Source organism: Haliotis rufescens, unplaced genomic scaffold (genome assembly GCF_023055435.1).
Source record: "Haliotis rufescens isolate VD_foot unplaced genomic scaffold, xgHalRufe1.0.p SCAF_5, whole genome shotgun sequence".
In the NCBI taxonomy this organism is placed as follows: domain Eukaryota; kingdom Metazoa; phylum Mollusca; class Gastropoda; order Lepetellida; family Haliotidae; genus Haliotis; species Haliotis rufescens.
Genome location: NW_025964223.1, coordinates 60,689,307 through 60,713,666, shown reverse-complemented (window position 1 = coordinate 60,713,666; position 24,360 = coordinate 60,689,307). Strand labels below are relative to the sequence as shown.

Sequence of the window (24,360 nt, the reverse complement as noted above, 5' to 3'; positions counted from 1 at the left end):
TGGTCAATCTTGCTCGTTACCATGGTTACACATTTAATACACTGAAAGAGCCCTATGTGAAAGTTTGAGAAAGCAACTTATGATATTGGATATTTTACTTTGTGCCTTCCAAAAGTATCGTTTTTTCACAGCACTTCTGTCCATTAGACTGCTGATAAATACTTAACGAGTCTTTTATGTGACTAATAAATCATAAAGTTATACAGTATTCATGTTCCTGAGCAAAATGTTGTGGTATCTGATTTGAGATGATTGGCTTATGGGAAGGGCAGTGTTTGAGACTATGAGAGGTCCAGGGCCCACTTGCACAAAGCGGTCTTAGGGCTATGACTATTGTAAGCCTATGTTAAAGTGTGGGAGTTATGATCATCTTAGCGCTAAGATCACTTTGTGCAACTGGGCCCTGCTGTCCTTGAGGTTTGCCGCTCTGGTATTTGAATCAGGGACGCCACAAAATCTTAAACTTTTCAGATTAAAGTTATGACGACCCCTTGACATTCATGCTTAATTTTGAACACTGCAAGGAGAAATTACATCAAATAAGTAGGATTCCTGCATCAAGATGATCCATCATCATATGTATTTGATAATAATGTCTTATGAAATAATGGAATTTTGAAATAATCAGCTTACATTTATGAGCAATATTTATGTGATTGAATGTGACACTAACATCATCCCGTGACATATTGAACTCTGCATCTTTGGCAATAAGTCGCTGCAGCCAAGTCATGACTCACTGACTGAAGCCATGTCAATGTACCGTCATGACTCACTGACTGCAGCCAAGACAATGTACCATCGTGACACTGTCTGCAGCCAAGTCAATGTACCATTATGACTCACTGAAGCAGCCAAGACAATGTACCATCATGACTCACTGAAGCAGCCAAGACAATGTACCATCATGATTTACTGATTGCAGCCAAGACAATGTACCATCATGACTCAATGACTGCAGCCAAGACAAGGTACCATCGTGACTCACTGCCTGCAGCCAACACAATGTAACCATTATGACTCACTGACTGTAGCCAAGACAATGTACCATCATGGTTGGCTGACTGCAGCCAGGACAATGTACCGTCGTGACTCACTGCCTGCAGCCAAGTCAATGTACCCTTATTGCGTGCAGCCAAGACAATGTACCATTATGACACACTGCCTGCAGCCAAGTCAATGTACCATTATTACTCACTGCCTGCAGCCAAGACAATGTACCATTATGACACACAGCCTGCAGCCAAGACAATGTACCATTATGACACACTGCCTGCAGCCAAGACAATGTACCATTATGACACACTGACTGCAGCCAAGACAATGTACCATCAGGAGTATACTATTCTAAGTCACTGATCACAGGTAATTCATAGCACTTTTAATCGATGACAGGTATTTTTTTCCTAATTTCCGAATCATATGTTAATGTGAGTAATATTAAACCAGCGTTATATTCAAATTCTCTTTGTGAGTCTGCATGTCAGATCAACGACAGCCAAAGAAGCATGGAGACGCTCAAATTTGCCTTGGCACTCTACAGGTACCTTATTGGTCAATTCCATCATGTTTGCTGCAGTTTAGTCAATTAGCGCTATTCTAACAGCTTAGCAGAGTCATCTGTACTTGGGCACTTGCTGTGAGCAAAGGCAGTCGTAGAAAGCAATGCAGCAGCCAAGATTGGTCAAAACAACTTGTGATTTTTCACAGTTTTGAAAAATAATTATATCGCATTGTAAAGTTCCATGAAGAAACAAAACAGAAAACATGAAATTTCTTAAAGTTAAACAATAACAAAAGGTGTGAGGAAAAACATCTGAAGTGAAATATTGAATCATTAGGAATTATTTTACCTCATAATGTATAACAAAATAAGTATTCCATCCCCTTGTTATTGTGCAAAAATGGTTTCATTTGATTGAAACTTGTGCAAAAACTAAAAGTACGGATTTATATCAGTAAGAAATTGAATTAGTTGTACAAGAAATGTTCTTTATTGTCAAGTTGATAGCAACACATACTTAAGACATAAATCAATAGATAACAGTGATCATATTCATGGTGTGGCAGGCTTGTGGGAGCACATGATTCATGCAGTAACTTTCACATTTCTCCCCACCAAAACAACTGCAAATGAGTTACCGGCAGTTATGCGAATTCACAATGACTATGAAGATTGTTTGGCTGACGGGGCAAAAAGTATCCGTCATGTCTAAAATTGGTTTATCTCTTCATTCTAGGGAAACACTGACTGTACCAGCAGTGTAGGGATGAATAACACGCTAAGATTAGTGATAGTAGACAACCACAGGAATGTTAGTAGCCCAGGCTGGTGCTGTGTGATGTCTGAACTCCGGACTCTAGTGTTAGTCACTGGGTAGTACACAGTTGGTGCTGCGACCACCTGGTAGACTTACATGGTTGGCAGCACCTGGGAATTCACTCTGGGTTAAGTTACCCCATTACCCACATCAATAGAAACTAACAGTTTTAGCCCACTAGTCCTTATAATGATAACATAGGGCAAAACCCCTAAAAAGAGCAAATTTCTACTAGTCCTTAGGATCCCTTAAATATTGGGCAGTTTGGCAAGGACTTTAAGACTAGTGCCAATTTCTAATGCTGCCCCAGGGAGGGTCAGTCTATAGGTTGTATACACTGGGTTGAAGGTACCCCGTACCCCAGGGAGGGTCAGTCTTTGGCTGTATTCACTGGGTTTAAGGTACCCCATACCCCAGGGAGGGTCAGCCTATAGGCTGTACTCACTGGGTTTAAGGTACCCCATACCCCAGGGAGGGTCAGCCTATAGGCTGTACTCACTGGGTTTAAGGTACCCCGTACCCCAGGGAGGGTCAGTCTATAGGCTGTACTCACTGGGTTTAAGGTACCCCATACCCCAGGGAGGGTCAGTCTATAGGCTGTACTCACTGGGTTTAAGGTACCCCATACCCCAGGGAGGGTCAGCCTATAGGCTGTACTCACTGGGTTTAAGGTACCCCATACCCCAGGGAGGGTCAGTCTATAGGCTGTACTCACTGGGTTTAAGGTACCCCATACCCCAGGGAAGGTCAGCCTATAGGCTGTACTCACTGGGTTTAAGGTACCCCATACCCCAGGGAGGGTCAGTCTATAGGCTGTACTCACTGGGTTTAAGGTACCCCATACCCCAGGGAAGGTCAGCCTATAGGCTGTACTCACTGGGTTTAAGGTACCCCATACCCCAGGGAGGGTCAGTCTATAGGCTGTACTCACTGGGTTTAAGGTACCCCATACCCCAGGGAAGGTCAGTCTATAGGCTGTACTCACTGGGTTTAAGGTACCCCATACCCCAGGGAGGGTCAGTCTATAGGCTGTACTCACTGGGTTTAAGGTACCCCATACCCCAGGGAAGGTCAGTCTATAGGCTGTACTCACTGGGTTTAAGGTACCCCATACCCCAGGGAGGGTCAGTCTATAGGCTGTACTCACTGGGTTTAAGGTACCCCATACCCCAGGGAGGGTCAGTCTATAGGCTGTACTCACTGGGTTTAAGGTACCCCATACCCCAGGGAAGGTCAGTCTATAGGCTGTACTCACTGGGTTTAAGGTACCCCATACCCCAGGGAGGGTCAGTCTATAGGCTGTACTCACTGGGTTTAAGGTACCCCATACCCCAGGGAGGGTCAGTCTATAGGCTGTACTCACTGGGTTTAAGGTACCCCATACCCCAGGGAGGGTCAGTCTATAGGCTGTACTCACTGGGTTTAAGGTACCCCATACCCCAGGGAGGGTCAGTCTATAGGCTGTACTCACTGGGTTTAAGGTACCCCATACCCCAGGGAGGGTCAGTCTATAGGCTGTACTCACTGGGTTTAAGGTACCCCATACCCCAGGGAGGGTCAGTCTATAGGCTGTACTCACTGGGTTTAAGGTACCCCATACCCCAGGGAGGGTCAGTCTATAGGCTGTACTCACTGGGTTTAAGGTACCCCATACCCCAGGGAGGGTCAGTCTATAGGCTGTACTCACTGGGTTTAAGGTACCCCGTACCCCAGGGAGGGTCAGTCTATAGGCTGTACTCACTGGGTTTAAGGTACCCCATACCCCAGGGAGGGTCAGTCTATAGGCTGTACTCACTGGGTTTAAGGTACCCCATACCCCAGGGAGGGTCAGTCTATAGGCTGCATACATTGGGTTTGGGGTATCCTATACCACAGGGAGGGTCATTGTTTAGGCATGTCATCATGACTTATAAACAACTTATTTGCAATGAAAAGTAAACTTGAGATTCCAGCCCAAACAATGTATTTCCGTTTATGTGTGTTCACTAACTGCTAACCCAGATGACTCAGGTGAGGACGGTGTGATGAACATCAAGAATTTGCACGTATGTTGAGAAGTCAATCGGTTTACCTGTCTGGTAGACCAATCAACCACATGTACTAAGCTGTACTTGTGTGAGTTGCTCCATGATGCCATGGGATCCTACACTGCATTACATACGTGTCAACAATGTCCTAATGTTGTACTATTTACCTGTAAACAGGTTCTAACAGATAAAAAGAAATCCCACCACAGATGACTTCTAACTCTTTATTGCAAAAATTATGAATGTGAAAACAAATGTGAAAATTCAGGGATGGAGGCATATCACAATAACTGTTTGCTGGAGACATTTGTTCAGTGTTACAGATATCCTGGGCCAGGATTTAGACATTGTATTGAACCAGTGAAGATCTGGGTCAAAATAGTCTTCATCAACCCATGCTTGCCATAAAAGGAGACTATGCTTGTCGTAAGAGGCAACCAATGGGATCTGGTGGTCAGGTTCGCTGACTTGGTTGATGCATGTCATCGTATCCCAATTGTGTGGATCGATGTTCATGACATTTATCACTGGATTGTCTGGTCCAGATTCGATTATTTACAGACTGCCGACAAAAAGCTGGAATATTGCTGGGTGCGACGTTTAACAACAAACAAACAAACAAACTGATACACACTATGAAAGCAAAAGGGTCCTTTCCATAAACATAATGTTAAGAATTACATGACAAGTGTCCGTATGTTGATATACCAAAGCAAAAACTCTCAAGAAGAAGAATCCAAGGTTTCTTTCCCTGGGTATAGCCTAGTATACTCATGATTAATCATTTTTTAAGCTGTTTAGTAGGTGTCCATAGCAATGCCTTTCCTGTCACTTTCTCAATGTAACCATACTGATTTAGTGAATACATACTGGCTGTTATGAATCATTATTTGTTTACTGTTAAGGCCTTAGTCACTGAGTGTATTGTAGCTGCGACAAAGGCAAAATGTACACATAGTATTCCATAGTAACGAGGCGTGTGAAGTCCCTTACAGCCAACAATACCCTGTTTTCCAAGCCACCTGATATTGACAGGTCGGTCAGCGTGGTGGACTGGCCGAGCACGGAGGCCACCGGACTTGGATGAGTCACCCTGGTCAGCCTGAGTCCATAGTTACTACAGTACTACCCCCTGATTGGTGCATCCATTGTCATAGTGCTGTATGCGTCATGTATTCAGTATTCACCAACAGTAATGCCATTAGGCCAGTACGCAGCATGTATTGGACATGAATCATGTGGTCAGTTTACAGTCAAGAAACAAGTACTGTTTGATGTCTATTTATGTATGAATCATCGGGTCGTTAATGGTGCTTTGAGTGATATTGGAACCACATAAAACATTTCATTGATTCTAAAAAGAGTGGTGTTATGTTTCCAAGGAAAAGTGATTGTGGTAGCAAGCACAAAAATGATACCTCATGTCGTTTTTACTAGCTAGAACATGGCAATTTTTTCCATCTGTCCCCAGTATTTGCATTTATTGCTAATTGACCCTAACTATACTTAGAAGTAATATTTACTGTTAATCAGAGTAAGTGAGTGAGTGAGTATGGTTTTACGTCGCTTTTTAGCAATATTCCAGCAATATCACAGCGGGAACACCAGAAATAGGCTTCACACATTGTACCAATGTCGGGAATTGAACCCAGGTCTTCAGCGTGATGAGCGAACGCTTTAACCACTAGGCTACCGCCCCAGTTAATAAGATGCTACCCAAGTAGGTAACACTGAGTACTTGTACTATTTTTTGTGAATGAATCTGTTAAGTAAGGCATTTGCTTTATTACCTGAAACTTCCATTTGAACTTCCGGGAATGAACATGCTGTCATGAAAATAACTGGTTTGCAATATTTGGCTCCTTTACAAATAAATTAGGTTTCAAAGCCTTGGTGTATTGGATGGATGTGAAAACATGGTGGACTTGAGAGTAAGGACATCTGTAGGTTTTAGTTTTTCTTGAACTTAGTTTAAGATGTCATGGTGACAAATGGTCATCCCGATAAAGATGCCTCATAGAGAATATGGTAATGGACTGATTTTAAGAATAAACAAAATACATTACTGTATATATACCTGGTTTAGTCATGATAACAGTATTCTTTACTTGCTTTGCATGCCATACTCTGAACCGAACAGAATCATTAACTAATGTGTAATTCTTAATAATGAAGCTTTATCATAAAACAAGCTTGTGAACAAAGACAGCTTTGAAGAAGCAGTACTATCAAAAAGGAATATCAAAATGTCAGAATATTACAGATTCAGTGTTGGAACTTGAGGAGGGTCCGGGAGGCCAAGAGATTGCTTATGTAGTACTTGAATCTGGACACCCTCTCAATCTTTAACTTTGAACCTTACGGTTATGACAAGTAAGGATGTCATCCTATATTGCCAAATCGATATGCCGGGAATGTTTGATGTCGATACGGTACATACAAATTTATGAATATTGATACTCAACCAATAATTCACTCCCACAGAACCATATGTAAAGAATACCACGTTTAAACTAGACAGTGAGAAACAGAAAATTAAATTTGAAATATTTAATGGATCAGCCTAGTTCATATTTATCTCAATGCTAAATGCAGGTGGAAGTACCGTATTCGATGTAATAAGCGCCCCGCTCTAATAAGCACCCACGGCGATATTTGCTAATATATTGGCTAGTGAACAATCCCAATTTGCAACCTTCCAATTAATCAATGTACAAAAGACTTATTTATTCGCATATAATACGCACTCGTGTGTTATATGCACCCTTAATTATGGGCAATTAAATTCTGGAAAAATATATCAGTCGTATATAAACATTTCAGGCTGTCAGCATAAACCAAGAAATTTATTTAATTGGGCGCTTATTACGTCGAATATGGTATATATATATCGATGCTAAAATTTCCAATCAATGACACCTTTTTTTTTTGGACAAGGATTCCTTGGTTTCTTTTGGCACAGCTAACATAAGACACCGTGGATGGTTAAATACAATATATGTGCATGAAAAAGTAAATATCTGTTGTCAAAGTTTATCATTGGAAACAAATATTGCTATGAGGATCATTGTTTACCTGTGTTGAGTACTATGGATTCATTCATTCATGGGGATTCATTTGTGACTCATTGTGTTTGTTACAATTTATTGGTGCTAGAAACTCTATGCTCGTCCTGAAGTATAATGAACCATCTTCCAAAGAATCGTAATTATGGAGTCAGTTCCTAGAGGCTGTGGGACTTGTACCAATCAAGCCTATTATGGTAGACAGTTCTTTCAGTTGTAGGAGGATCAAGTCATCCCCCATCACAGACTCATCCTATGTTCCTATATAGCAGCATAGCCCCCAGCTGACTGTTAGGCTGCTCTGTCCTCCTTCCTCCCAGCCCCATCACAAGCTGCTTCTGCAATCTCTCACATACAATTAGCTGGTCCTGCTACTAATTCCTGTAGACAGAGCCTAGTCTTGCGTTATCAGTGGCTGTGATCGCAGGCGGTGGCAGCTCTTGCACAACTGTTGGAGTAGATATTGGACCATCTGTGCCACAGCATTGGAGGAGTTATTTCACCTTCCTATGTGTGGATAGGCATTTATTCTCCTTATACTGGGGATGTCTCATTCCTTTTTTTTTATGTTTCAAAAGTAGCTTCTATTTAATGTCTGAAAATGGCAGAGGTTGTCCGTGAAGGAAAATGTTATTTTATTCTCATCTTGGATGTCCATTATAAGCACTTGAAGAAAACATTTCTGTATTTTGTTTGTAACACTTTTTACATTTCATCTATCTGATATATACTACTCCACTTTTGATAGGGAATTTTTCTCTTTCCATGATGCATAAAAATGATTCTCCTGTGTCAAGTGGGTATAAATATATCTGATTATGCCAATCGTGATGTGAGTGGTATATATTTGTTCATAGAACTCATGAGGTTTGTGATAAGTTAAGTATCATCATCAGTGAAATTGGTATTTTGGGACATGCAAAGTGAGATTTGGATGAGATCTGAGAGTGATACTGAAATTATAGCTAGCATATGTAGTAGCCATTGTAACTGCCACCTCAGGCTACTGGTGAACACTCAGGTGCTGTATGAGTCAGCACGGTACAAAACATATTCAAGATCAATCTCTCATTACTCGCACTGAATGTGCCTACCTTAAGCAGGGAAACCAATATGGCAGCACAGTGTTGAACTCTCTATTAAACCTGTAACTGGGGAGGCAGAGAACCTGTCAGCTTTGATCACAAGTGGACAATTCTTTTTGATATTTTGAGGTAGCAATATTTTGACAAAAGGAAGACTGTGTCCTGGAGTCAGTCTAATATACCAGTGGGTAATTGTAATGCACACGTGTATTATGTAATATGTTTCAATAGACATGGTTGTACAAAAATAATAATGCATGTAAGTTAGTAAGTCCTGCAAATCGTTTACCTCAATTACATCCTAGCCATAAATCCTGTATTTTGGCTGCAGACACACTATAACTAAATCTTCAGATGTTTAACAGAAGTCCTTTTCACTGTCAACTAGTTGTTCCCCAAATAGCACATGTAGCTCTTCAGCTCTTCTGTGCAAAAAGGCGGGAAAATTGTCAGTTCTTTCCTGTGTGTGCTATACATATATACACAAGTATGTTATTCATTTCGTTTGTTTGTTGTTCAGTGTCGCACTCAGCGATATTCCAGCTCTATGATGGCAGTCTGTGTAAATAACTCTGGACCAGACAGTCCAGTGACTGACATCATGATCATTGAGCTAAGCAATTGGGATACGACATGCATCAACTAAGTTACCAAGCGCGACCATCCAATCCCATTAGTTGCCTCATTCGACCATCATGGGTTGCTGAAGACCAATTCTAACCCGGATCTTGATGGTGGTTGATCAAAATATGCCTATGATTTACCACTGAAAGAATTTTATATTCTCTTTTTTCTGCCAATGTGGTCTGTGATCTTGACTAACCTGATTACCTATACTATTTGTAAACTGATTTCAACAAGGTTGTTACTATAGGTACAGACCCTACACATAGAACAATGTACAACTTGAAATTTGTAGCATACCAAAGTTATAAAAGTTATAAAGTAAAACATTAATTAATAATTATATTTATGAGCCAATTTAAAAGTTTTGTTGACTGTTGATACAATGTCTGAGTTGGTAGTGCACCTGAAGAGCCTCTGCACTGTCAACCACTCTGCACAAACATATCACTTAACCTGGTAAAGCACACCAGTTATGACTCATCTTGTGTGTTGTGTTCTGGATGGCAGAAAAAACTAGTGTACTCGCTGCGGCCTGTTAGCGTCATTCGGACAACTCACTGGCAGGTTCCTGGGCTCAACAGTGCTGCAAACAGGACTCCTCGCACCTCTCAAACATTTGTTGCTACTACAGGACCAATTTAAAACATTACAAAGAAGCATTATTTTTTTTGGAGGAGGTGCTCTGAGTTCAAATTGCTCGAGTTCAAGTGGAATCATCAGGGTTAATTTTCTATTTTGAGATGTCATAACTTACATTAGATATTGTATTTCAAGTTTTGTTTGATGTCTTAAAGTCTTTTGTTCCTGTTGTTCGGACACACACATATAAAACGGTCTATGTACAATTGGTTGACCCGTGAAGATCCAGGTTAGAATAGGCCTTCAGCAGCATATGCTTTTCCTTAGGCGACTAACGTGGTCAGGCTTGCTGACATGGTTGATGCATGTCATCGTATCCCAATATTGTGGATCAATGTTCATGATATCAATCACTGGATTCTCTGGTCCAGATTCGATTATTTACAGACTGCTGTTGATTATCTGGAATATTGCTGAGTGCACTGTTATACAACAAACAAACAATTTGTAATGTTTTAGACCTGAGTCTGTTTAGAAATCTTAAGAGGTTTGGCATCAGACCTTCATGTCCATTAATGAATTGTCTTTCATCGGTGTGCTTGTACAGTCAGATTGGTGTGTTTGTACAGTCAGATTGGTGTGTTTGTACAGTCAGATCAGTGTGCTTGTACAGTCAGATTGTTGTTCTTGTAGTCAGATCGGTGTGCTTGTACAGTGAGATCATTGTACTTCTACAGAAAGATTGATGTGCTTGTACAGTCAGATTGTTGTTCTTGTAGTCAGATCGGTGTGCTTGTACAGTGAGATCATTGTACTTCTACAGAAAGATCGGTGTGCTTGTACAGTCAGATTGTTGTTCTTGTAAGTCAGATCGGTCTGCTTGTGCAGTTAGATCGGTCTGCTTATGCAGTCAGATCGATGTGCTTGTACAGTCAGATCGTGCTTGTTCAGTCAGATCGATCTGCTTGTAATTCAGATTGTTGCTCTTGTAGTCAGATCGGTGTGCTTGTGTAGTCAGATCAGTGTGCTTGTGTAGTCAGGTAGGTGTGCTTGAACAGTCAGATCAGTTTGCTTGTGTAGTCAGATGGGTGAGCTTGTGTAGTCAGATCAGTGGGCTTGTGTAGTCAGATCGGTGCGCTTGTACAGTCAGATCATTGTGCTTGTACAGTCAATTCAGTGTGCTTGTAGTCAGATCATTGTTCTTGTACTCAGATCGGTGTGCTGGTGCCGTCAGATTGCTGTTCTTGTAGTCAGATCGTTGTTCTTGTCAGATCGGTGTGCTCGTGCAATCAGATCAGTGTGCTTGTGAAGTCAGTACAGTGTGCTTGTACAGTCAGATCGGTGTGCTTGTACAGTGAGATCAGTCTGCTTGTGTAGTCAGATCGGTGTGCTTATGTACAGCTCAGTGGTATTATTAACTTGTGCGACATGTGTGGTATTGAGGGTAACAGCCAGTCATGTGACCACGAGTGGTGACCTTGTAGCAGTCTACCTTGACAGGGTAAAGATTAAACATTGAGTCTCAATGTGTGCTGATGACTCACTCCAAGTCTAACACACATGATAATCATGCCCGTTTGCTATTCACTCGACCAAGGAGGCTTCAGGGACTGCAGGGGAGAAGTCATTATCTAATCCAGTAGTCACGATGTACGTTGCTGACATGGTCATAAAAAAGAAGAATATGAACTTCTAATAAACATCAGTAAATCGTCATTATTCAGATTGGTATGTCCGTGGTCTATGAACACTAGAAGTACAGTAGGACTTTGTTACTGACAATAATACAGCAACATACGCAGATAGGTCTGTATGTCCGTGGTCTATGAACACTAGAAGTACACGATGTACTTTCTTCACTACAGATTAGGGGTAAAACCGTGCAGCAGAGCATCGCAAGTTTTCATACCACGATACGATACACGATACATTTTTTCTGTATTATTAAAGACGGTAATACACCTGCTAAAATAAAATATTTTGCTTGTTTCCTTTAATTAACTTCAAAACATTGCTAAATGCAATAAACCAGAAGTTGTTATCTGTATTTTTTCGTATTTACTCACCAACTTCTAACAGTTTGATGCATGAGGATTTATAAACCTGTTCTGAAATATTTAGTTCTTGCGGATTCCGGGGTAGAATAGGTCTTCAGCAACCCATACTTGCCGTAAAAGGCGATTATGCTTGTCGTAAAAGGCGACTAACGGGATCGGGTGGTCAGGCTCGGTTGATACAAGTCATTGATCCCAATTGCGTGGATCGATGCTCATGATGTCAATCACTGGATTGTCTGGTCCAGACTTGATTATTTTATTCAGACCACCATCATATAGCTGGAATATTGCTGAGTGCGGCGTTAAACAACAAACAAACAAAAAATAGTTTCATGCGATTTGATGTGAATATGCTTATCGCAATATGTATCCTGTCGTTACCTATATATTGTTTCACTCCTACTACAGATAGTACAGCAATATACACAGACCGGTCTCCATGTCTGGAATATTGCTGAATGTGACGTTTAACAACAAACGAACAAATGTGCTGCATCATTTGTAGATATGGTAGATGGGTCTGTATACCCAGAGCTCCAAGCCCTGTTATATCAAAGGACAGTTTAAAGATGGTACTTGTTACCTTGCCTGGCACTTTGCATTAAGGAGATATAATCAGTATGCTGTGCATTAAGGAGATATAATCAGTATGCTGTGTCTGATTGGTATATTAAACTGAGCACCTGTGAAGATTTGGAGTAGAATAGGTCTTCAGCAAACCATGCTTGCTGTAAAAGACGTCTATGCTTGTCGTAAGAGGTGACTAACGGGATAGGGTGGTCATGCTCACTGACTTGGTTGATGCATGTCATCATATCCCAATTGTTTCATCAATGCTTATGATGTCAATCACTGGATTGTCTATCCAGACTCGATTATTTACAGACCGCCGTCATATAGCTGGAATATTGCTGAGTGCGGCGTTAAAACACAAACAAACAAATTAAACTGAGTGGTATGTTAATCTGTGGCATAGTGTCCCCATTTTTAGACCTCACCTGTCTGTCCAGAGAGGAATGAACTTAGAGGCAGTGTCAGTAAGTGTTAGTTCCCAGTGACATGGGGGTGTTCTATAAGTTTGAGAGACTGTATGGTTCTTCTTCAGGTTATTAGGGACTTGTCAGAGAGGGGATTGATTTGCAGCATCAGAAGGATGGCCTCAAACTGTGTTGCTTGTAAGATAGATTGGGGTCTTCTTCTTGAAAATATATCATAGTATTGGGTAATATTAGCTTATTGGTAATCTGAAAATTTGTATAAACAAGGATTCATGCAGTGAGTCTTCTCATTCACTTTATTACTTCATACTTTTTTATATGATTTAAAAGAGATCTTGCTTTGTGGTTATTTAGGATCTAGTACAGTTAATATAAAGTAAAATTCAGGAAGGACTAGTGACATCTTGAGGACTACCCCATTTACCATTAGATAGATGGCAAGCATGCCATTATTTAGGATCTAGTACACTTAATATGAGGAATATTATTTTGTATGGAAGACATGCCATTTATTGTGCAAAGGGTCCAATGTCAGAAAACTTACCCAGTTTCCGTGTTTGAAATTATCATAAGTCCACTCGTCTGAGACAAGTAAAATTTAGGAAAGACTAATGACATCTTGAGGACTACCACTTTTACCATTAGATAGATGGCAAGCACGCCAGAAACCTATGATTGTCGATTGGAATCCTGGTTCGCCCAAATTATGTTCCAAGGTTTGTCAGCACCATACTCTTGTTCATGGGTTTCACCAAAGTGGTAAACATCTGAGACCTGCATCACTTCAGACTTTTTCTCCAGCATTAAGCTGACACACACCGTGATATAACTGGAAAAATTGTTAAAAGATTATTAAACAGTGTTAAACCCATCTCATTCACAGCGGTAGAAACTAACAGTTTCAGTCCACTAGTCCTTATAATGATAGCATATAGCAGAGCCTTTAAAAATGTCAAAATTCTTCTAGTCCTTAGGACACCTTTACTATTGGGCAGTTTGGCAAGGACTATAGGACTAGTGCCAATTTCTAACCCTGATTCACTGACTCAGCCTTGGTGACAAGAAACACCTTTCATCCGGCAGAAAACAAGGAAGTATGTTCAGTTCAGTGAAAAAACTTAGTTAAACGGACCACCCCAGCCTGGGAGATCAGATATGATACAGGCAATCACAGAGGTGTGAGTGTGGACGTTATTGTTCGAGGGAATAGCACATGTTTGAGATAACAAACCATGCGTCCCTTGGAGTGTATCGTAACCTGAGTTGGCTGTTAAACATGTTGAACAAAAATCAAGAATTCATAAAGAACAATCGTATTAAGAATCTATGCAATTCAGGATTTGTGTCTCATAGTCATGATAGTGAAGTGAAAAGGTTATTTTCATGATAGCGGCTTATTTTCAGTCTCGACGTCAAAGTTTTTATTCCCTGTGAAAATCGGGATTCGTGAGAAACAATCGTATATCAAATGAGTAAGCTTCTTTTTATAGTAACACTAGAAGTACATGCACTTGAAATATCCTTTCTCACATCTCTATATTTTAATTGCCTGTGAACTTGTTGAATCATATGAAACATCACATTTCAAATGAAGTCAACTGCTTTTTATAGTAACACTAGAAGTACATGCACCTGATCTCCTTACATCATGTACATATAGTGTCTGTTTGTTTGGTCTTTGTGGTGCTTTGCTATGTCATTCACCTTGCTTCACCTTGGCTGTTGAAGGTGCAGTGCTGTAGATTGGGGCACAGATGGGAGGGGCAGTTTGGGGTACCGAGGGAAAGTGGCAGATTGGGGCACAGTTGGGAGGGACAGTTTGGGGCACCAAGAGGACATGGTACATTGGGGCATTGAGGGGAGGGGCAGATCGGGGCACAGATGAGAGGGGTAGATTGGGGCACAGATGAGAGGGGTAGATTGGGGCACCAAGAGGAAGTGGTAGATTTGGGCACTGATGGGAGGGACAGTTTGGGGCACTGAGGGGAGGGGCAGATTGGGGGACAGATGGGAGGGGCAGATTGGGGCACTGATAGGAGGGACAGTTTGGGGCACTGAGGGGAGGGGTAGATTGGGGCACAGATGGGAGGGGTAGATTGGGGCACCAAGAGGAAGGGGTAGATTTGGGTACAGATGGGAGGGGCAGATCGGGGCACTGAGGGGAGGGGCAGATCGGGGCACAGATGAGAAGGGTAGATTGGGGCACAGATGAGAGGGGTAGATTGGGGCACTGAGGGGAGGGGCAGATTGGGGCACAGATGGGAGGGGCAGATTAGGGCACTGAGGGGAGGGGCAGATTGGGGCACTAAGTTGTGTGTGTGCTACATTCGGGCACTGTATGGAAGAGCTTCCAAGATACATGTATGTCCTTGGTTTCATTTCACAGTTTAATAAACAAGAGACATTTCACAGATATGCAATAGTGATAGTCTTGTTGTTCATCCTGTATAGGTTTAGTGTAGATATGGTAGATAATAAAACAAAAAGACTGTCTGTCAAACCATGAAGTTCATTTCTTATCCCTTTGTTTGTAATGACAGGTGTATATTATAGTGTTTGTTATATGATAATGGATTGAACTCCAGCTTTGTGAGAAACATAATTCTTTGTCAATGAATCAGCTGCTACCATACTCAGAGCAGTGCGAGTATTGGACATGTTAGATGAAGATAAATCATTTCCACAAGTTTCTGTGAAAAGAAGTCTGGTTAAACTGATGGGGCATACTCGTGAGTCTATGTGAAGCTCAACAGCGGAGTATACAGTTAGATTGGATGTGTGTTGTGGCCTCGGTAGACGACAAGATGGCTACACCCTCACAGCAAGCACTGAGTCATAGCTTACCGATACATGAATGTACCAATCTTCTCCCTAGCCCCCAGGGACCACGTGCCCTGTACGCTCCCCTTGTCAATGGATTCAGCCACAGCGCACTACTCATTCACTAGTTCCGCCTTAATGCATGGGTATATCATTGATGTACTAGGAGAAGGAATCTATTGAAACAAAGGAGTATCTTGCATGGGGCCCTGATCATTGTCAGGGACACTTTATGCCTGAACTGAAGCTGCAGTGTCTCATGTCCAGATATGATTAATGATGAAGTGATACATTTTCATTGATTATCTTCGTCTGTTACTGTCATGGTAATGAATGGATGATCCTGTTATCATATTATGATTTTGTAAGTGATAGTTTCCTGTTTTTGTGAAAGAATTGCCTTTGTAAAGATGTTGAAGTATTCTCAAAGAAACTGACAAAATTGTTAATCTTTCATGTGTTAAAAGTAATTTCTAATGACAACTTCCAGTCATTCTGTTGCGAGGGTCATGTGCTCAGTTCATGGTTTTTACTTTGTAAACAGGAAGTGATCTCACCTTATCAGCATACACACGTTTTGCTTCCTCATTAAAGATATATGCTCATTGGTCAGAGGTTATATCAATTTTATTTATTTTTAATTTTTGTGTTTTTGTTGTCTAGCACAAACTGAATTGAGCTACACATGATCTGTATTGGTGTGTTTTGTATTATTAATAATTGAAATAAGTAATGTATCCAGGGAATACTTGTACACATGTGAATTCATGCTTCTCAAAGGAATTTCTTTTCATACATAAAATATGTAGAATGTTGATGTCCATTGAGTGTAATTGAGGAATTTCATCACAAAGTCAGGTGTTATGTCCCAAGATTGACAACCTTTCAATCATTCATTCCTGAAACAGTTGTAGATTCCTGATGAAATATTATGATAGTGACATAAGACACCTGTATGAATGAGCAAGGGTGACAGTGTGACTCATACTGCTGTGTGGCTGTCAGTAGCAGGGATAATCAATCCCATTGGTAATATTCCACTGCAAGTTGGTGGGTCAGGATCTGTGAGTCTTGATTCTAGTTTTCAATGCTTGCGATCCAGTCTGAACAGTGACAGGTGGAGTCACTTCTCAAACTTTGTGTGTCTAATGGTGACAGGTAGGTCACAGCCACACCATCGTGTCACCCCTAACAGTGACAGGTGAGTCACTGACACATTGTCATGTCGCCCTGAACGGTGACAGTTTAGTCAATTCTCCACCCTGGTGACATCCCTAATGGTGACAGGTGAGTCACTGCCACATCCTAGCATCACCCTGAACGGTGACAGTTCAATCACTTCTCCACCCTGGTGACAAGTACCCTCATTGTGACAGGTGAGTCACTGCCACATCCTCATATCACCCTGAACAGTGACAGTTTAGTCACTTTTTCACCCTGGTGACACACCTAATGGTGACAGGTGAGTCCCTGCCACATCCTCATATCACCCTGAACAGTGACAGTTTAGTCAGTTCTCCACCCTGGTGACACCCCTAATGGTGACAGGTGAGTCACTGCCACATCCTAGTATCACCCTGAACAGTGACAGTTTAGTCACTTCTCCACCCTAGTGACGCCACCGATGGTGACAGGTCGTTGACAGGTGAGTCACTGCCACATCCTAGCATTACCCTGAACGGTGACAGTTTAGTCACTTCTCCACCATAGTGACACCACCGGTGGTGACAGGTCGTTGACAGGTGAGTCACTGCCACATCCTAGCATCACCCTGAACGTTGACAGTTTAGTCACTTCTCCACCATAGTGACACCACCGATGGTGACAGGTTGTTGACAGGTGAGTCACTGCCACATCCTAGCATCACCCTGAACGTTGACAGTTTAGTCACTTCTCCACCATAGTGACACCACCGATGGTGACAGGTCGTTGACAGGTGAGTCACTGCCACATCCTAGCATCACCCTGAACGTTGACAGTTTAGTCACTACTCCACCATAGTGACACCACCGATGGTGACAGGTCGTTGACAGGTGAGTCGCTGCCACATCCTAGCATCACCCTGAACGTTGACAGTTTAGTCACTTCTCCACCCTGGCGACACCCCTAATGGCAACAGCTGAAGTTTTCCTGTTTGATCATGTCAATAGAAAAGACTACTCACACCTCTGAGGCAGATGTTATCAGTGAAGTTGTTCCTGATACGTATTATGTTGTTTTTTTCAAGAGAGGAAAAGATTGTAGAACAGTTGTTATGTCATGCGCTGGTGACTTTTATAGCTAAACACATTGAAGGGACCCAAGAATTACGATGTTCAAGAAAATCAGTTATACTTTGCTTTTGTTGAGATCCATAACCCATAAATAACAGGGTGTCCAGTACAGAGTAAGAGTTGCGGGAATTTGTATGACGTGTGTGCGGCGAGTCCAGTGACATCACACAGTGTGCCCTGTCTGACGCAGGCTCCCTGTATCTGGGTATGTTGGAGCTGTTGGTGCAGACTACCTCCTCCCCTCCTGCGTTGAAGACTTCAGCCTGAGGTCACTCAGGTTATCAGACAGCGGGTCGTAATATTTGCGTAATTATGACGTGTCAACATCCTTCCTGCTGACTCCCTGTGCACCCTGCTCTGGTACTGATGGGGTCAGGGTATAGCTGTGTACCAGAAGGCTGCTAGCATTATGGTTATGACTAGTCTAGGGCCTGTACGCATTACACTTAGTTATGGCCTGGGGGACTGATGTGTCGTCATTTATCAAATACATTGCAGGAAAAAAACAACCAAGCATATCTTCCAGCAACAGGAACTAACAGTTATAGTCCACTAGTCATAATGATAACATATAGCTAAACCTTTAAAAAGGGCAAATTTCTACTGGTCCTTAGGATACCTTAACTATTGGCCAGATTGGCCAGATTGGCCAGGACTATGGGACTAGTGCCAATTTCCGACGCTGACTTCTGACTTTCCTCCCTGTCTTATTTACTGCTGACGTATATGACTAAAATATGGTTAAAAGAGGTGTAAAATTGACTCACTCTATTTATGGTGAATGATGTCATGGTTCTGTTTGAAACAGGAGTGTTTTATTTGCGTTAATATAAACCCGATTCAGCTTGTCCATGCTTTGATGACAACATGGCCTCTTCCTCCTTGTTGTTATTGAAGTGTTGTGTACATCCTGTAGGATAATGAAGGATGGCACACCTGTAGTAAGCAGTGGCTCAGTGCAATACCAGGTGCACAATGGGGGAACATACCTGCAGGGAACTCTCCTTCAAACTGCTGCCGCCACTGCACTCCTTGACTTGGCGCAAGTTCCATCCCCGCTGCCGACTTTGCAATACATGTGGATGCTCTGAACAGTTGATTCAGTCATGGTCTTCAAGTTTGATTTGATGTGATTTCCATGTAATCAATTTTCAGCCTTGAACTTTTGAAATACAATAGAAGAATTGATGTGAGGATGAAAACAAAGGTTGTGGTTTCTCCGTCAGACCACATGCCTCGTTGTGGAGAGTCCTCCGGGTGGGAATATTAAGAATGGCAATTCCAACCTTTATTTATTATTGTGATATTGGAAAGAAGGTGTAGCTTGCCTAGATGGCAATGTGTCATCAGTTCCGAGCTAGAGCGGTTCAGTACATTCAGTTGTCTGGTTACATGTATTCACCACAGACTTGACTTTAGCGTTAACCTGGAGTTGTAATAGAACTTGGAAAAGACTTGCACAGGTCTCTAAGTTAATGATTATAAGTTTAATTCATAATTCCTCGGGGCGGTCGGGTAGCCTAGTGGTTAAAGCGTTCGCTCATCACGCCAAAGACCCGGGTTTGATTCCCGACGTGGGTACAATTTCTGGTCTCCCCCGCTGTGATATTGCTGCAATATTGCTAAAAGCGACTGAAACCATACTCACTCACTCACTCACTCACTCACTCACTCACTCACTCACTCACTCACTCACTCACTCACTCACTCACTCACTCACTCACTCACTCACGCATAATTCCTCAATTATATAAACAATAAGAAGTTGTCCATGGCGTCCTTGGATACTGTCGACTTATCTAGGCTTGCTGATTATAAGGATAGAGTCACTATACATCCATGGACATATCATTCAGTGCAGCCTTGGAACAAGGCTATATATTTAACTACAACCCATGTGCACAAATCCTTCTTAACAATATGACTTATAACTCCCATATCTTAACAAACTACAGTGGTCATTGCTCTCTGAAGAGTGGTTCCAGAACAGTGATGTTAGTCTGTCTCCCAGACCATAGGAATAAATTTAAATTGAATCCAAGTGAAGTCTAGAATGATTTGCAAGTCTAGATTCCTGTGCAGTGTTAGAAAATGGAACTTGTCCCATAGTCCATGCCAAACTGTGCAATAGGTATCATAAGGACTAGTAGAAATTTGCCATTTTAAGGGTTTTGCTATATGTTACAATTATAACGACTTGTGGCCGAAAACTTATGTAGCTCGACAGGGCCAGGGGCGGTCAAATAGCTCATCATGCCGAAGACTGGGTTTGATTCCCGACTTTGGTACAATGTGTGAAGCCCATTTCTGGTGTCCCCTGCTGTGATATTGCTGGAATATTGCTAAAAGCAGCGTAAAACCATACTCACTCACTCACTCACTCACTCACTCACTCACTCACTCACTCTAGTCTTCCTAGATACTTTCGAACTAGATATTTTAAACATCCAATGCTTTGGTTACAATGTTCAATGTTGTTTATCATTGTAGGTCCTGGTGATTGACAGTCGGTCATTCCTCGAGTTCAACACCAGCCACATTCAACAGAGCGTAAATGTATGCTGCTCCAAACTGGTCAAGAGGCGTCTTCAGCAGGACATGGTAAGACAGCCTAAGTCTAACACAGGTCCACATATGGCACTGCCTGGTCACAGGTCTGTGAACAGATCTATGTAACATGGAATATTTGCCACGTACACCCTCGGTAATCTGCCCCATGTTGGAGGTGACTGTGGGTCAGTGGAAATTTCCTGCTTCTGATAGTTTAACCAATATGTTATGAATAATTTGGTGAGTAGATATAGACTATTTAAAAAGTTAGGGACCACCCTATTCTTACATATTGCTGTAGTTAATCTGTCATGGCAGGACATTAACTATTGCATTTAAAAGAATCGTGTGGTTCTTAACTTTCTTTCAGTCATATATGTAATACTAAAAGCCTGGGGGTAAATACTAGGCCTTGTTCCCTTGCCCAAAGTGATCTGCTCCATGGCGAAGTAGTTTATCGTTAGCTGAAATTTCCTGTTTCAGTTAGATTGCCTATGTATGTTATCATTGAGCGAGTGCTGAGAAAGAAAGAAATGGTGTTATATGATTTTATCTTGCCCAGCTCAAACAACCCACAATGCAACATTTGTCATGGATGATTACGTGACTAACAAGACCATTCACATCTCTCTGACTCCTGAATACAGCTCTGACTGATTTACCTATTTTGATCTTTTCTCCTGCCCGTCAATACTACTGTACAGGCTAAACGTTCAATTGTTTGTTGTATTCAAGAGATCCATGTATAGCAGTGACGATGTTGCTGTATTTCCCCATATTGCACAACCACAGTACATACATACTAAACACGACCAGCCTGGAAGTTACCAACTGAAGTATGATTCATGTTTTGATCAATATTGACAGCTATGAATAAGCTGACTTACACTCGCTGCGTTGGATCCGGCCTAGTTACTTTTATTTCCCTTGGACAACACCAAAAACAGGATCTTTTTCACAACCTCTTCTTCTTTGTGCATTTACAAGTCCCGATTGAATGATACTTCGTAATGTATTTGTTGAAGTAACGGTACATGAGACGGTAATCAGAAGGCCTTATGGGTACTAGTCTTGACATTTGATCGTGTTTAAAGAGTCTGGCTTGATTGTAGGTCATTCACTGATTAAAGTTCAATGTCCTTTATATCAGGAGTGCCAAGATCATCTCCACCTTGTTTAGTAAAGTATTAGTGAAACCCAGGCATGTCTGTGGGTGTGGATAAGCCACTGCAGAATCAGGCATGTCTGTGGGTGTGGATAAGCCACTGCAGAATCAGGCATGTCTGTGGGTGTGGATAAGCCACTGCAGAATCAGGCATGTCTGTGGGTGTGGATAAGCAACTGCAGAATCAGGCATGTCTGTGGGTGTGGATAAGCCACTGCAGAATCAGGCATGTCTGTGGGTGTGGATAAGCCACTGCAGAATCAGGCATGTCTGTGGGTGTGGATAAGCCACTGCAGAATCAGGCATGTCTGTGGGTGTGGATAAGCCACTGCAGAATCAGGCATGTCTGTGGGTGTGGATAAGCAACTGCAGAATCAGGCATGTCTGTGGGTGTGGATAAGCCACTGCAGAATCAGGCATGTCTGTGGGTGTGGATAAGCAACTGCAGAATCAGGCATGTCTGTGGGTGTGGATAAGCAACTGCAGAATCAGGCATGTCTGTGGGTGTGGATAAGCCACTGCAGAATCAGGCATGTCTGTGGGTGTGGATAAGCCACTGCAGAATCAGGCATGTCTGTGGGTGTGGATAAGCCACTGCAGAATCAGGCATGTTCTTTGGTGTGGATAAGCCACTGCAGAATCAGGCATGTCTGTGGGTGTGGATAAGCCACTGCAGAATCAGGCATGTCTGTGGGTGTGGATAAGCCACTGCAGAATCAGGCATGTCTGTGGGTGTGGATGAGCCACTGCAGAATCAGGCATGTCTGTGGGTGTGGATAAGCCACTGCAGAATCAGGCATGTCTGTGGGTGTGGATAAGCCACTGCAGAATCAGGCATGTCTGTGGGTGTGGATAAGCCACTGCAGAATCAGGCATGTCTGTGGGTGTGGATAAGCCACTGCAGAATCAGGCATGTCCTTGGGTGTGGCAGACCGCTGCTGTTCTGATTGTGGAGAGGTAGACACCAGTCATATCCAACAAGTCCACCGCTCATTGTGGATTAGTGATTTATGTAAAGTCATAGGATTTTGGGAGAAAACAACTAATCCCTCTTCGATTTCATTTGTCTCTAACAGACCCGTTGACATTTTCACCTGTGAGGATGCTCTTGTCCACTCATTCACTCATCCACTCACTCATTCATGATACAGACATAACTGAAAAAAGTAATGCAATTGCCCAATACTTTTTGCATAACAATTTACAATTAAATTTACAGATGCCTCCTCCAAGAACAACTGAAGCTGAAACTCTGTAATACAAATCTCATCGATTCGTTGCTGTTGAAGCTTGTTGCAGCCAAATGATCAATAGAAAACTAATATGATTAGGTCTATGTTTCTTATGATTCATTTATGGTGTCGTCACTCACGATACAACATGTATTGGAATATTGACCTTCCAAATTAGTAAAGCAAGAAATCTGTCGGCCCATCTGCTTATATGTATTCATTCATCTGTGCTGCTATTTCTTGATATGGAACCTTGATTCCGGCTATGCACCAGAGTGATGATTGTGCTTCATTGGTAGGGACTTGAGCCTGAGTGATGGTGTAGCCTCAGAGTGCGCAGTTGTGAATCATCCAGTTACTCATTGATTTTCCTTGTTTGTTGATGCTGAAGATGGTCATCCCAGCCTTGGCCTCTTCGTCCCACCTGTTGGATGTTCAGACCATATCTCCCAGGAGGTGTCACTTGTTGTCACAGTGGAGATTGGTAGTGCCAACTGTTTACTGTATGACAGCATGACAATGGGATACGAGTGGACTGCTCTCCTCCACCCCACCACCACCACATCTCTCCCTCCCTCCCTCCCTCCCTCCCTCCCTCTCTCCCTCTCTCTCTCCCTCTCTCTCTCTCCCTCTCTCTCTCTCTCTCTCTCTCTCTCCCTCTCTCTTTCTCTCTCTCTCTCTCTCCCTCTCTCTCTCTCTCTCTCTCTCTCTCTCCCTCTCTCTCTCTCTCTCTCCCTCTCTCTCTCTCTCTCTCTCTCTCTCTCTCTCTCTCTCTCTCTCTCTCCTGTCACTACATCATACTTGTCTGACCCCTTTAGCCAACAGCTACCACTTTTTTCTGTGATTCAAGTGGTCCACCTCCTGCCACTGTGGGCCAGGCAGGCCATGCAGCCAGCATATCCTCACACTGATTCACATCTACAACCACCTCAGCACCTTGGATGATGACTCACATTTGTGGACTGCAAACAATAAGCATTGTTGTTGTGCTGTTAAGAATTAGAAACATTTGATCAGGGCTGTCATACTGCTAGAATGTGGAGAAGAGGCAGATGTTGTCGGGAGGAGGTTTTAGAATGTGTGTGGAAGTTCCGAACTCTGAGGTTGATGCATCATGGTGCTCACCATGCTGCTTGACATCTGTAATCCACGATAGGTGATGCTGAGTGATGTGTTGGCGAACATATAGGTACTAGCTGTGAGCTGAATAATGTGTTTGCAAGTATACACAAACCATGAGCTTAGGGATGTGATAGTGAGCATATACACCAGCTTTGTGCTGAGGGATTTATGCATAGCTTGCATATATACACTAGCTATGAGCTGAAGGATTTGTGTGTAGCTTGCGTAGATACACTAGCTATGAGCTGAAGGATTTATGTATAGCTTGGACATACACACTAGCTATGTGCTGAGGGATTTATGTATAGCTTGGACATATACACTAGCTATGAGCTGAGGGATTTATGTATAACTTGGACATATACACTAGCTATGTGCTGAGGGATTTATGTATAGCTTGGACATATACACTAGCTATGAGCTGAGGGATTTATGTATA

The 24,360-nt window shown here is 42.3% G+C and overlaps 1 protein-coding gene across 3 annotated transcripts in view; it reads left to right on the top strand.

Annotated features, from left to right (window-relative positions):
* Positions 1 to 24,360, top strand: part of LOC124140351 (dual specificity protein phosphatase 16-like) — an 80,639-nt gene that overhangs the window by 23,562 nt on the left and 32,717 nt on the right. For all 3 annotated transcript variants that reach the window (XM_046507890.2, XM_046507888.2, XM_046507887.2), the window contains exon 3: positions 20,343 to 20,453. In XM_046507890.2, the coding sequence (XP_046363846.2) occupies positions 20,343 to 20,453 (111 nt within the window). The remainder of the gene's footprint in view (positions 1 to 20,342; positions 20,454 to 24,360) is intronic.